The 13,570-nt window shown below is 35.2% G+C and overlaps 1 protein-coding gene across 7 annotated transcripts in view; it reads right to left on the bottom strand.

The window, feature by feature from the left end:
- COL24A1 (collagen type XXIV alpha 1 chain) overlaps window positions 1-13,570 on the bottom strand; it is a 388,183-nt gene that overhangs the window by 265,795 nt on the left and 108,818 nt on the right. For all 7 annotated transcript variants that reach the window (XR_005987020.1, XM_041750763.1, XM_041750767.1 and 4 more), the window contains one exon: window positions 10,211-10,264. Coding sequence is in view for 6 of the 7 variants with exons in the window: in XM_041750763.1 (XP_041606697.1) it covers window positions 10,211-10,264 (54 nt within the window). In the remaining variant the exon portion in view is untranslated. The remainder of the gene's footprint in view (window positions 1-10,210; window positions 10,265-13,570) is intronic.

Genomic DNA, 13,570 nt, shown 5'->3' with positions numbered 1-13,570 from the left:
ACTATGGTGTTAAAATGGGCATTTAGAGGCATGCCTTTGCTTGATATGAGCAGACTCTCCAAATGAACTTTGCTATTTGTCTCTAGTGAAGACCACCTTGGTAGAAAAAAAAAGGACCCACTGCTTGGCCATTCTGGTATCTCTGTGATTGGTGGTGTCAGCTCATTTTTGTAGTCAACACTTGGCCCCACTTACCAAGTACATCATCCAAAATTCAACGATTTGGCAATCTCAGTAGTCCAGTCTAACAGCTGAATCAACAAACATTCTAACTATCCTACTACCACATTTGAAGGTAGTCTGCTGCCAGAACTGGGAGAAAGCATGGGGTTGGTGCTCAAAACTGACACTTACTATGCTTAAAGAAATAGAGAATATTCATGTACAGCATTTTCCATGTTTTTGTTAAAAGCAAAGAACTAGCATGGAAAAAATGTAATCTTATGTTTAAAGTATGTGTTGCATTTTGGGACATCTCTAATATTTACAATTCTGGAAAGGGCTAAAAGCACAGATATGTTTACTTCTCTGGTATAGCAATTTTACTTGCCTAGAATAAGTAAAACATTATGAAGCAAAAAAAAAAAACAGTTTGAAAAAATAGACTGAAGTGAAATTTGTTCATATGATCTTTAATGATGAAGAATCTCTTCAACGTCCATGACAATAACAGCATTTATAACAAAAGTTTCAGAGTGCTTTGCTTAGACTGACTTATGAAAATGCAAGTTTCTGAACTAGAAGTTACTAGCAAGAAATACTGGCCAGTCTTGTTTTGTCTTATTGGTAATATAGATGACAACTTGTACGGTATGATTAATTTGAGGAGCATCAAAATTTCTAAAATCTTTCCCAGCTCACTAAACGGCACCCTAAATTCTACAATTCAAGACTCATTGCATTAAGTTCAGGTCTGTTTGGTGTTAAAATGTAAATATCCTTGAAAGGGGATTGTATTGAAGTTAGCTGTTCTGCTATTTACTGCTTGAAGTAAAATATATTTATCAGGTCTTTAAATATATTTAAATATTAATATTTAAAATACATTTAAATATATCAGGTCTTCCTTTGATAGGAAAAGAAACACCGGTTATTTGAGATGGACAAGAATTCATGCTGAAGAGAGAAAGAACATAGAAGACCAGCGGCTGTAGGAATCAAGTTATTTCGCTACTTTACACTTTTCTCTGGGGAATAAACTAATTCTAGACTTTTAAAGAATTAACGGACTTCTAATTTTTCATTTGATCAAACATAATTAATTTTGATGTCTGGGAAAAAAGATAGTGACAGTGCAGGTGTTGACATAATCTGAATTGAATATTGATTTCTTGAATATAAGTTCCTTGAAGTCAAGATCAAAGCTAATGGACTTCAGCATTTTTTTTTAGTAATAAGAATATAATGAATATCTCAAAAAGATCTGTTGAAAAGAAATAATTAGAAATGCCTGGGTGGCTCAGTGGTTAAGCATCTGCCTTTGGCTCAGGTCATGATCCTAGAGTCCTGGGATTGAGTCCCACATTGGGCTCCCTGTGTGGAACTTGCTTCTCCCTTTGCCTGTGTCTCTGTCTCTCTATGTCTCTCATGAATAAATAAATAAAATATTTTTAAAAAATAATTAGAACCGGATTGTCAAAAGAAGAGCTTAAAAGGAAGAGCTACTCCTATAGTTAGGTAGACCTTTGGGTTCTAAGGATCAGACAATCACATCTAGATGACTGCCAATCATATTGTGTAGAGAGAATGTCCGAGATCCCTGCCAAGATTAAAAATCTAAAATATGCATGGGTGGTGGTTTCTATCAGACCTACTGTTTAATTCACCAGACTACCACCTGCAGACATCAGGTAGATTGTGGAGATAGACTGCAGACTACCACAGCCCCAGTTGGAGATGCTATGTCAGAAGTTGTATAATTAATACAGCAGATTACTAAGCCCTTCTATATTTGGTAATTGATTTGGTAATCACTGATTTGGCAAATGCCCTCTTTTTCTTTATAATTAAAAGAAAATAAAAAATAGCCCCATGCATTCACATGGGGCCCTTCCAATTTGGAAATATAAGCAGATCATCTTCACAGAAAGAGATACATAATTTATAAGATTTTACCTTTCTTTCCTGACCAAGAAAAAAAAAAAAGGATGAGCACATATGTAAATATTTTAAAAATGTAATGGCATATGGGAAATAATCATTTCAATTAATCACAAAAAAATTAAAAATCATGAGGCTATTTTGTGGATTTACATGGAAGTAAATTTGAAAACCTAGATGAAACAGACAATTTCCTAAGGACAATTCAACAAATCTAATCCCATTAGAGATACCTTAAAAAGGTTAATTTCTTTCGAAGCAATAGAAAAATTCATCAAGGAACTACCTTATAGAAAAGCATTGATTCCAGATGGTTTCACAGAGGAATTCCACCAAACCTAATAGATAAGATAGTCCCAATGCTCCATGAATTACTCCAGAGCACTAAAAATGAAGACTTCCTAATTATTTTGATGAAATAAGTATAACACTAATACCTAAGCTTGACAAAGTACCAAAAAAGATAGAATATTATAGATCAAGATCACCTACAATTATTGATGCAAAAATATAAATAAAATTTGTAGCATTAGCATTATATCAGGAAAATAATATACCATGATCATGTAGAATTTTTTTAAAAACAGCAACAGAAACTAGTCATTATGTAGCAATAGTCAATACATAGACACTATACAGAATAACCATTATATGGAAAATAGTTAATAGAAAATCCATTACTATACCATACAAATAGATCTAAAAAGAAAAAAAATATAATAGTCTCCATAGATGTTGAAAATATAACAAATACTTAACAAAATATAACAAACATTCCTGACTAAAGATATCACTCAAGCAATAGAAATTAATAAATATTTCTTTACATGATAAAATATAAGCATATTTTAATTCTAATGCCAGAATTTACTTCATGAGTGATCACTATAGTACTTCCATTAGGATCAGAAACAAGGCAAAGATGAACACTGCTTCCAATTCTTCAACATCGTACTGGAGGTATTACAATGTCATTAGAATGAGAATTGAATTACAGGTATGAGAACTGAGAAAGAAGAACTAAAAAGATCTCTATTTAAAAATTACATGAGAGTATATCTAGAAAACTTTAGAAAATCAATGGCGAAATTAACTCAAAGATAAGAAACTATTAAGGTACCAGGATGTAAAATTAACATTCAGAAATCAAAAATCTCCATATCTATACAAAAACCTGTTAGAAAAATCCCATTTACAATAGCTACAAAAGTCACTTGAGAACAAATTTAATAAAATAAATCTATATGTACAAAACCTCCATGAGGAAAACTTCAAAATATTCCTTAAAAACATAAAAGGAGACTTGAACAAATAAAGGTATTCATTATTCTTGGACTGGATGATCCAATATCATAAAAATGTCACTGCTCCCTAAATTAATCCATTAAGTACAAATCAACAAAAATGATAATTTTTTTGTGAAGCTAGTTATGTTGATGCTAAAGTTTATATGTAAAAAGTAAGTATAGCCATGAAAGCACTAAAAAAGAAAAGGTAAGAGAACTTATAGCCTTTCCAGATATTAAAATATACCGTAAAGTAGTATTACTTCCTAGGTACCAAAGTACCGTAACACATAAAAGCTTTAATTTACCAAAATTTCATTTGTTTTGATTACTATAGCTTTGTAATATAGCTTGTAATCGGGGAATGTGATTTCTCCAGGTTCATTCCTCTTTCTCAGGAATGCTTTGGCTATAGACCAATGGAACAGAATAGAAAACCCAGACATAAAGTCATGCACATACAGTCAACTAATTTTTGACAAGGGTAACAAGAACACACAATGGGGAAAAGATGGTCTCTTCAATAAATTGTGTTGGGAAAACTGGATATCCACAAGTAATAGAATGAAAACAAAACCCGATTTTACACCACTCGAGAAAATTGACTCAAAATGGATCAAAGACTTAAATATAAAACCTGAAGCCATAAAATTACTAGAAGATAACAGGCAGAAAGCTCCTGTCTTGGCAATGATTCCTTGGATAAGACACCAAAAACACAGGCAACAAAAGCTAAAATAAGTGGGAAACAATAAAAGAAGAAAATTGAAAAGGCAACTCATAAATACACTCAATAACTAAAAGACCGTCTAATTAAAAAATGGGCAGAGGGGCAGCCCTGGGTGGCTCAGCAGTTTAGCGCTGCCTTCACCCGAGGGCGTGATCCCAGAGACCCAGGATCCAGTCCCATGTCAGGCTCCCTGCATGGAGCCTGCTTCTCCTTCTGCCTGTGTCTCTGCTTCTCTCTCTCTGTTCCTCTCATGAATAAATAAATAAAATCTTTAAAAAAAAAAAAGTGAGCAGAGGATTTGCACAGATATTTTTCCAAAGAAGACATACAATGGCCAGTGGGTACATGAAAAAGGTATTCAACATCACTACTCAGCAGAGAAATGCAAATCAAAACCACAATAAGGTATCACTTCACACCTGTTAGAATGACTATTATCAAAAGGATCAGAAATAACAAGAGTTAGCAAGAATGTAAAGAAAAGAGAATGCTTGTGCACTCTTTGTGAGAACATATATTGGTACAGCCACTTCGGAAAACAGTATCAAGTTTCCTCAAAAATATTAAAAATAAAACAACCATATGATCAAGCAATTCTACTTCTGGATATTCGTCTGAAGAAACATAACAATTAACTTAAAAAGATATACGCACTCCTATGTTCACTGCATTATTCACAATAGGCAAGTTATGGAAACAATCTAAAAATAATCTATTTGATGGGTGAATGGATAAAGATGTGATATGAAGGAGGGAAGATGGTGGCAGAGGAGAAGGACCCTAGGCTCACCTTGTCCTGCAAATACAACTAGATAACTATTAACTCCTCCTAAACACCCCCAGAAATTGACCTGAAGACTGGCAGAACAAACTCCACAACTAAAGGTAGAGAAAAGGCCAAGTCAAAGAAGGTAGAAAGTGCAGAGATGTGGTTTTGGAAAGAAATGGATTAAGGCTGATGTGGTGGGGAGGGAGCTGCGATTGTGGAGAAGGGTGAGATACAGACTAGCACACAGAGGAGCACAGAGAGAAAATGAATCCCACAGCAATGGCTTGGAAAGTGAGGGGGCCAAATTTTGTGAGTTCTTGCAAGCAGCAGGGCTTAAAGTCTGGAGTTTTAAAGGTCAGTAAGTATGTCTGGGATAGATCCCAGAGGCCACTGCTCTGATCTTGGAGAGAAGGCAGGCAAACAGCCCATTGACATACAGCGTGGAAACAACAATCTGAAGAATGCCTGGGGCACACAGTCCGAAGGCTATTTGCTCATCTCAGAACGTGTCCCAATGAGGCAGCGTTCATGGAAAGACCCCTCTGGGAACAAAATAACTGGCTACTGCCATCTCCCCACCCCCCTGCACCTCAGTATAAGTAGAGGCCGCCCTGCAGAAACCAGCACAGTCCAGTACTCTCTACCTTTACACCAAACCCTGCCATGCTGTGCTCCAGTGGAATCACCTCTCCCAGGCATGCTTGCTTCAGTGCCCACAGACCTTTCCCCTATAAGATCAGCCCAAACCCCTGCTCACATTGCATCTCCCAGTGTGGGGGTTTGCAGAGCATCAGTTCCAGTGGCAGTGGCAACAGGTCTCATTTCACAAACACCTAGTTAAAACTGTGCCACATTCACAGCCCCGGTGGTGCAGCGGTTTAGCGCCGCCTGCAGCCTAGGGCGTGATCCTGGAGGCCCCGGATCAAGTCCCACGTCGGGCTCCCTGCATGGAGCCTGCTTCTCCCTCTGCCTGTGTCTCTGCCTCTCTCTCACTCTGTGTCTCTATGAATAAATAAATAAAAAATCCTTAAAAAAAAAAAAACTGTGCCACATTCAGGCCAGGGACCAAACACTCCTCACAATAGGCAAACAGAGCTTCTGCAGATGACTGGCCTGATGGATAAAGCAGTCAGGACAAAACAGCAAAGCACACATACTCTGGAAACACTTTCGGAAGTACCAGACCCTGGGGAACAGGGTACACCACACAGCAGGGCAATTCAGGACCTCTTCTTCATAAGGCCATTACCCTCCAAAACAGCAGACGTAGTTGACTTTCCTAACACAGAGAAACAGACACAGAGACTTAGAAAAAATGAGAAGACAGAGAAATTTATCCCAAATGAAAGAAAGGACAAGTCCACGGCCAGAGATTTAAGTGAAACAGATATAAGTAACATGCCTGATAGAGAGTTTAAAGTAATGATCATAGGGATACTCACTGGACTTAAGAGTGGAAGACATGAGTAAGACCATTAACACAGAGATAAATAGGTTATTTTTCAGATACCAACTTCAATCTTTTCTCACTCAATAATTAACAAAAGCTATCACAGAAGTATAAACCTAGGTATCATCATTTTGGCCCCTAATAGGATTACTTTTACTGAATTGTATTTTGGCATTATGACATCATTAGTCTAAACTGAAAGATGGAAATCACACAATACCATGAACTGTTGCCCTTCTTTTGAAAAATTTATGTGTTTTTATACAAGGAAGAAGAGATTCATATAACTGATCATGTTTTACTATTTCAGCCAGTAGGAAGTTCAGACTCAAATTTATAATACAGTTCCAACAAAAAGTACAGGACTTTGTGGCTATATTTTGAGAAGATGGTTTTTCAATCTCAGCTGAGTTCTTAATACAACTCAGAAATTATTTTATAAGTCTCCAGCTACTCCTCCATTTACTCTTCAGAGATTGCCTCAAGCGCCCTCTTTCTGCACACACAGTCCTCTTACTCTTGTGATTGCCTCCTACTTAGAAAACAGAATCTACCCTATTTCTTTTCTTTTAACTTCCTTCTCTCTTTGAAAAATTTCCTACACTTGTGCTATGCACAATTTATTTATTCTTGATCTTTCTTGCTTTGTACAGAAATGTGAATTTCCCCCCAGGTGTTGCTTTAGGTCTAACACTCAAATTTTTATAATGATTTGTTCTCAAAAATAAACAATAAAAAAATGATTTGTTCTCATCCAGTTCTAAATATTTTCCAATTTCCATTGTGATTTGTTTTCTGTATGTTTTTAAGTTACCAAAGTTTATCTTATGGCTCTTATATTATTAATTTTAAGCTTAATTGCATTGTAAATAGGAAATGTAGCCTTCTGGGGGCAAGTGTCCAGGTGCAGTATTTTTGAATCTTGTTTCATATACTCTCCTTAAATGATTTCATCTGTTACAACTGCTTTATCTAATACCGCTGTGTGGATGATTACAAATGTTTATCTCTAGTCCTGAGTTTCAGGCCTATAGTTTTTATACACTGATCAGACTAATTTCTTTTATGCCCAACAGACACTGCTGTCCTAACAAATTCAAAACCAACACATTATTTCTATCCACACCTCTAAATATCTTCTTCGTTCTCTTTTTTTATTCTCTAATTTTAGGTTATCCCACATTCTACCCAACTCTTCAAGCAAGAAACATTAAAATTGTCTCTTACTCCTTTCTTACACAAACTAAATGAACTGAACTGAGTGGTTCAAGGGCTATGAGTTGTATATCCTAATTATTTCTTGAAACCATGTTTTCTTTATTGTAACAGGCCCTCATCATTTATAGCCTGGCCTTGCATTATCCTTGTAAATAGCCTTTAATTAGTTTTGTCACCTTTCCCTCTCTCCTCATTTACTGTTGCTCTCGCTACCACATGTATGTTGAAAACACAAGTCTGATCATTTCATTCCCTTGCTTAAAAATCTTTGATCACTGCCTACAGGATAAAGTCTAAATTTAACACAACATATAAAACCCCCCATCTGGGCAGCCCGGGTGGCTCAGCAGTTTAGCGCCACCTTCAGCCCAGGGCGTGATCCTGGAGGCCTGGGATGGAGTCCCCTGTCGGGCTCCCTGCATGGAGCCTGCTTCTACCTTTGCCTGTGTCTCTCTGCCTCTCTCTCTCTCGGTCTCTCATGAATAAATAAATAAAAATATTTTTTTAAAACCCTATCTGAGAAAATTAATCTACTGCACAAGTAGAAATTTCAGGTTTGATATCATAAACATACTATTGTAAATTCTTAGATCTGCAATTCTACCAAAAGTCTAATGTTGAGGAGGATTTGGATAAAAGTGTTGCCTTATATATAGCAACTGCCTACACATAACATTTTTATGATTAAAAAAACTTATGCTCTCTAGATTAGACCCCTTTTCCAAAACAACCCTCTACCAGTTAGATGAATACAGGTTACATCTTTGGCCCAATGAAAACATTTAAGGCAGGTAAGCAAGTAGAATGAGACTAGTCTGACAAGGGTCAGCTCAGGACCTTGTATTAGTAGTACAGAAATCAAACACAATGAGACAATGTTTTGAATGATGATTGCAAATCATAAAATCTCAAAGGCAACAGAGAAAAAAGAAACATCTCTGGAAGACCAAGTAGTAAGTAAAAACATAGCCCATGGATCCTTTGTCCTGGCTTTAGGAAAAAAAAGAAAATTATTCCAACCAGATAAAAAGGAGGTGACACTGTACTCCCTAGCATATATCCTATCTGTAACAAAAGTTACAACAGAACAATCTATGTTCATAAAAATAATCTTTAAAGGTAATAAAAAACAAATTAGGTTCTGTACCCTCAGTATGAGAAGACAGGTAAACAGAATTCATTCCAGGGAGGTTTTTATGAAAAAATTATTAAAAGCATACAGGCTCATAAAAGATATAAACATATTAATGTGTTAGTTACTATTTTAATAATCTGTTAATAACTGCTTCAGTTTCTCAAAACAATTTCCTTCTTCCCAGAATGCGAACATCAATATATTGCTGTATTTTATCTCCTTATTAATAAAACTAGGTAAACATAGTTTTTTTTAGATTTTTTATCAATATCCAATGTGTTTTTAAATGAGACAGTAAGTAAGAATAGGCATTTGCTGAAGAAATCAGCCAACCCTGAAAGAGCTGCAGGGTAAGAAGTAGATTTTATGGTTTACCAAGAGAGGGAGAAAACATCGGTAGAGTGCTATTTCTAGAAATTCCATCTACTGCTCTGACACTGTTCATTGCTCTGATTTATTCTGAAGCCAAATTCATTTTCTTAGCTTTACTACTGTATCTATGATTCTGAATTAGATGTGTCTGTGTATTTATATGTGTATGTACATGTATTTTTTGGCTTATATTTCTGAACTAGAGTGAGCTTCAGAAGCTTTTTTTTTTTTTAAGATTTATTTATTTATGATAGACACAGAGAGAGAGAGAGAGGCAGAGACACAGGAAGAGGGAGAAGCAGGTTCCATGCCGGGAGCCCGACGCGGGACTCGATCCCAGGACTACAGGATCGCACCCCAGGCCAAAGGCAGGCGCTAAACTGCTGAGCCACCCAGGGATCCCCTAGAAGCTTTATCTCCATGTGGCATGTATCTTTGATGCATGAAATGATTTTTTTTTTAGATTTTATTTATTTATTTGACAGAGAAAGTAAGACAGCGCAAGCAGGCAGAGCAGTAGAGGGAGAAGGAGAAGCAGGCTCAAGCAGGGAGCCCAATGTGGGGATCATGACCTGAGTCAAAGGTGGACGCCTAACCGATTGAGCCACCCAGGTGCTCCATAAATTGATTTATTGATTTAAAATCAATCATAAATTGATTTCACATGTGCTCTATGTGAACTTGCAGGGAACAAAAAGAAACTCTACAGCAAATATTCAGCCAAAGTCAAAATTCTGAAGAATAAACAAGCAAATTTGATAAATGTACTACAGACTTAACTATATTTATTCTAGAATATGAGATCCAAATAATATATGCATACAGCAAAAATTAGAAGCATTTCATATTAAAAATTAAGTGGACTTTATCCCAAAATTTGATTTCATACCCCAAGTATGTGTTATTAATAGTTGTGGTGAACAAATAAACCAGCTGTGATGAAATCAGGACTATAATGTGGCTAATACCTTTCTATTCCCTTGGGATCACTGATGCTATAGTAGAAAAAAAATTAGTCCAAACTATTTACAAAGATGTAAATTTTAATGAGAATCTTTCTTAAGCCTATTATATAAAAACATGTTTTACAATCAAGTTTAATTATTATGACTTTTGTTTCAAATTTATTATCTTCCAACTAACATTTTACCTCTGGTCCTGGAGGGCCACATGGTCCTTGGGGTCCTGGGTCACCCACCTGGCCCTAAAATAGGGGTGGGGATAAAATTGTAAGCATTAATCTAATAAATACAATATGAAATGGAAATAGATGTATAGTAAGCAAACAGAACTCAATGTATTATGCCACACAAAATTATAATGACTTTTCAGCAAACAACAGTCAATATATTGTGTCAAACAGAATTGTAACTGCCATTCAGAAGGACTTACTTTGTAACCATCATCACTGTGGAAAACTTATTTAAATAAAATGTGTGTGGATGTAATATATGTTTACTCCTAATCTTAGAGATACAAACAAATTGAGTCAAGTGCTCAAATCAAGAAAAAAAAATGCATGGATATGTGTCTGTTACCCAGAGATAAGGCAATAAAATTTGACTTAACAAAGTTGGGGACTCTAGATGTGGAGATGTTTCCATAATCAGCCAGAGTCTGGGACTGTCCTTGAAAATTCCCTTCTCCTTTGATACTACAAGAGGCCGCCTGGGTTAATAATTTAGAATCATCTGGATTTAAATCTCTGCTGCTAAATCTTTCTTAGGCTCAGTTTTCTTAACAATAGGAATAATAATGATAACAAGTACTAACATTGTAACAGGGTAATTGTGAGGATTAAATGAGATAATATATTTAAGGTGCTTAGCTTACACAGTGCCTGGAAATAAATGTTAACCAATTTTGTAACCTTTATTCCTTCCTTTCACATCCTTTCCTCTCTTGGATACCTAAAATTCCTAGATTGTTTGGATCATTAAATTAAAATGTTGAGGATTTGTTTTCAGTATCTCTGAAGCCATTTTCTGACATTTGGGTTAACAGCGTGAAATTAGAGCTGGAGAGGAAGTTCAGTGGAGAGAAAAATGGTCAGAAAGCCTGAAACCAGAGAAGGCTGGTCATATTCTCAAGAGATGAAAGGAGACAGTTGTCTGATACCCTTATTTTCATAAAACAACAATAACAAGAAACTACTGAATTAAAATTATTTCTGTCACACTAAGTTTCTATATGAGTTTCAAATTTGACTTAATAGGTCTCAGATTACATACAATTACAGGATACAATATGTGTTTATCCATGATTCAAGAAGTAAAGCTCAGTTTTCCATAACCACTTAAGCCATTCTCATACAGTCCTTAGGTATTCGGGTATCCGGATATAAAACAGTACACAATATAACTACTGCAATCAAATCTAGAAAAAAGCAATGAAGTGTTACATAAAACTTGATTTAAGTTCTCCTAAAGGAACAAAATCATAATTCATCATAATCAGTATCTAGGAGTCAAATTCTTAAAATGGTATTTCTCTAAAGATAGGGCTCTCACTGGAGACCTCTGGTGGCCAAAACCAAACAAGGAGCTAAATTTATAGGTTTTGAGGAAAAATAGGATTCCCTAGGTCTCTGTTTTCAGAAAAGTTAATTGACAACCAGATGTTTAAAAATACAAATTTTGGAAAAATTACTTTCTTCAGAATAAATCTTCATTTTGAAATTTTTCAACTGGTAGTTTCCTTGAATGTCAAGTCTTTTTTAACTGAGTTTTCAGGTAAATTTTAGACAATGGAGTAATGATTAAGTAAACTTCTATAACTGACAACTTCTAGTTAAAAATGTGGAAAGACATAATAATTATCTTTGCTTTATTTTAAGGAAAGAATATTTCTTAACTTCTCATTGGTAGTTATCTCTGGATTTTAAATACTTATAGTGTGAAAGATTCCCTATTGCAAAACATAAAAAGCCTTTCAGATCAGGACATTCTTTCTTTTATTCTGTAAGTCTTCTCTCAGTGTTACAACTTAGATTCATTTGGAAAGAAAAGTATCACTAACTCCAGCATCTTAGAAAACAAGCAACCAAAAGTAGGAGATATAAAATAAAGACATCCTTATGACTTTGATATTCTTTTCATGATAGTGAACAAATGATTTAGATAGGCATTAACTTGGATAATTTCTTTTTAATATAATAGACTCGGTGTCTCCTTTCAAAATTAGGAGATTTCCAGGTCAAATCTCTACAATTTTTTTCTATTAATAACATACAAACAAGTGATAAAGTAAGACACTAAAGACTCACAAATATTAATTCATAAGTCTCTCTCCTATCTTCAGTCTGATGCATATATTTTTCAAAGTCTTGATAAAACAAAAAATGGCCAACTAACTCCTATGAAAGTAATCCCCAATGACATTAAAAATGTATTTTTTTATTAAAATAATATAGAAAGGTACAAAATGGGTAAGTAAACCCCTCACTCTTATCACCTTATGCTCCCTGTATCACGGCCCTAAAAAATCACATTAGTGTTGCTTCTGGTGATTTATTCCAGGAAAAAATAATATGAAGTTTTAAGACATTATGTTAAAGGTGAAACAGGCTCTCCACCTTTCCTTTAGTTTAGACTAGAGAAATACTGGTAAGCATCACCGAGAAAGAGAACTAAAAAGTCACAGATTTGCAAGGAAACTTAAATATAATATAGTCTGACTCCCAGTTTAAACAAGAAACTGAATATCACAGTGGTCAAATGCTCAAGGTCATAGCAAATCAGTATCAGAGCTGGGATTAAAATCTAAGTCTCTTCTTTCTCAGAGCAGTGTATCCCCTCTGCCCTATGATAAACATACTATCAACATAAACTGTAGCAAAAAGTAAAGGAGACATTAAAAAGGTTTACTTTGTATAAGCATGATAGATGACTTTAGTTTTCTTAAGTAATCAATTGTAAAGTATAACAATAATATTGATACCACTTATTACATAATATTGACCTTAGAAAGTGTGTTGAAAGAAAACCCTCATGTTATGAACAATGAGGATGGAAGAAGTCTAGGGTCTTACTTTTACAAACCACTGCAGATATTGTAAGTTCCTGTTACATGATGAGAATAATCATTGAAAAACAGAAGGTTTTTGTTAGTTTCATGACCTATTCTTATGCCCCTTATTTATTTACTTTGGAATTTTTGAGATTCAACTCCAGAGCATGAGTCTGGGTACATGACTGGCCAGGTTAACTCTGAGTCCAGGGCACAAAACTAGTGAAGCCTACCACCAGCATGTCACTTGACAAAAAGACACTGAGAATTGTTCTTTGGGATAAATAATTCCTGAGAGATGTATATGAAATGCTGTCACTTTTAGAAGTCATACAGAATGAGGCATATAACTTGATACTGCTTCCTCTGACAAAAAATAAACAAGCCTTAGATGGGAGGAGACAGGGAAACATGATGATTTGCTCAGGGAATGACACTCTTTTTTAAAACATATGTTATAATGTTACCTTAATAAATTATAATTTTCCATCTACCTTTTTCT

This window comes from Vulpes lagopus, chromosome 3 (assembly GCF_018345385.1).
Source record: "Vulpes lagopus strain Blue_001 chromosome 3, ASM1834538v1, whole genome shotgun sequence".
Classification (NCBI taxonomy): Eukaryota; Metazoa; Chordata; class Mammalia; order Carnivora; family Canidae; genus Vulpes; species Vulpes lagopus.
The sequence above is the reverse complement of the archived record's forward strand: the minus strand, read 5'-3'. Positions and strand labels throughout refer to the sequence as shown.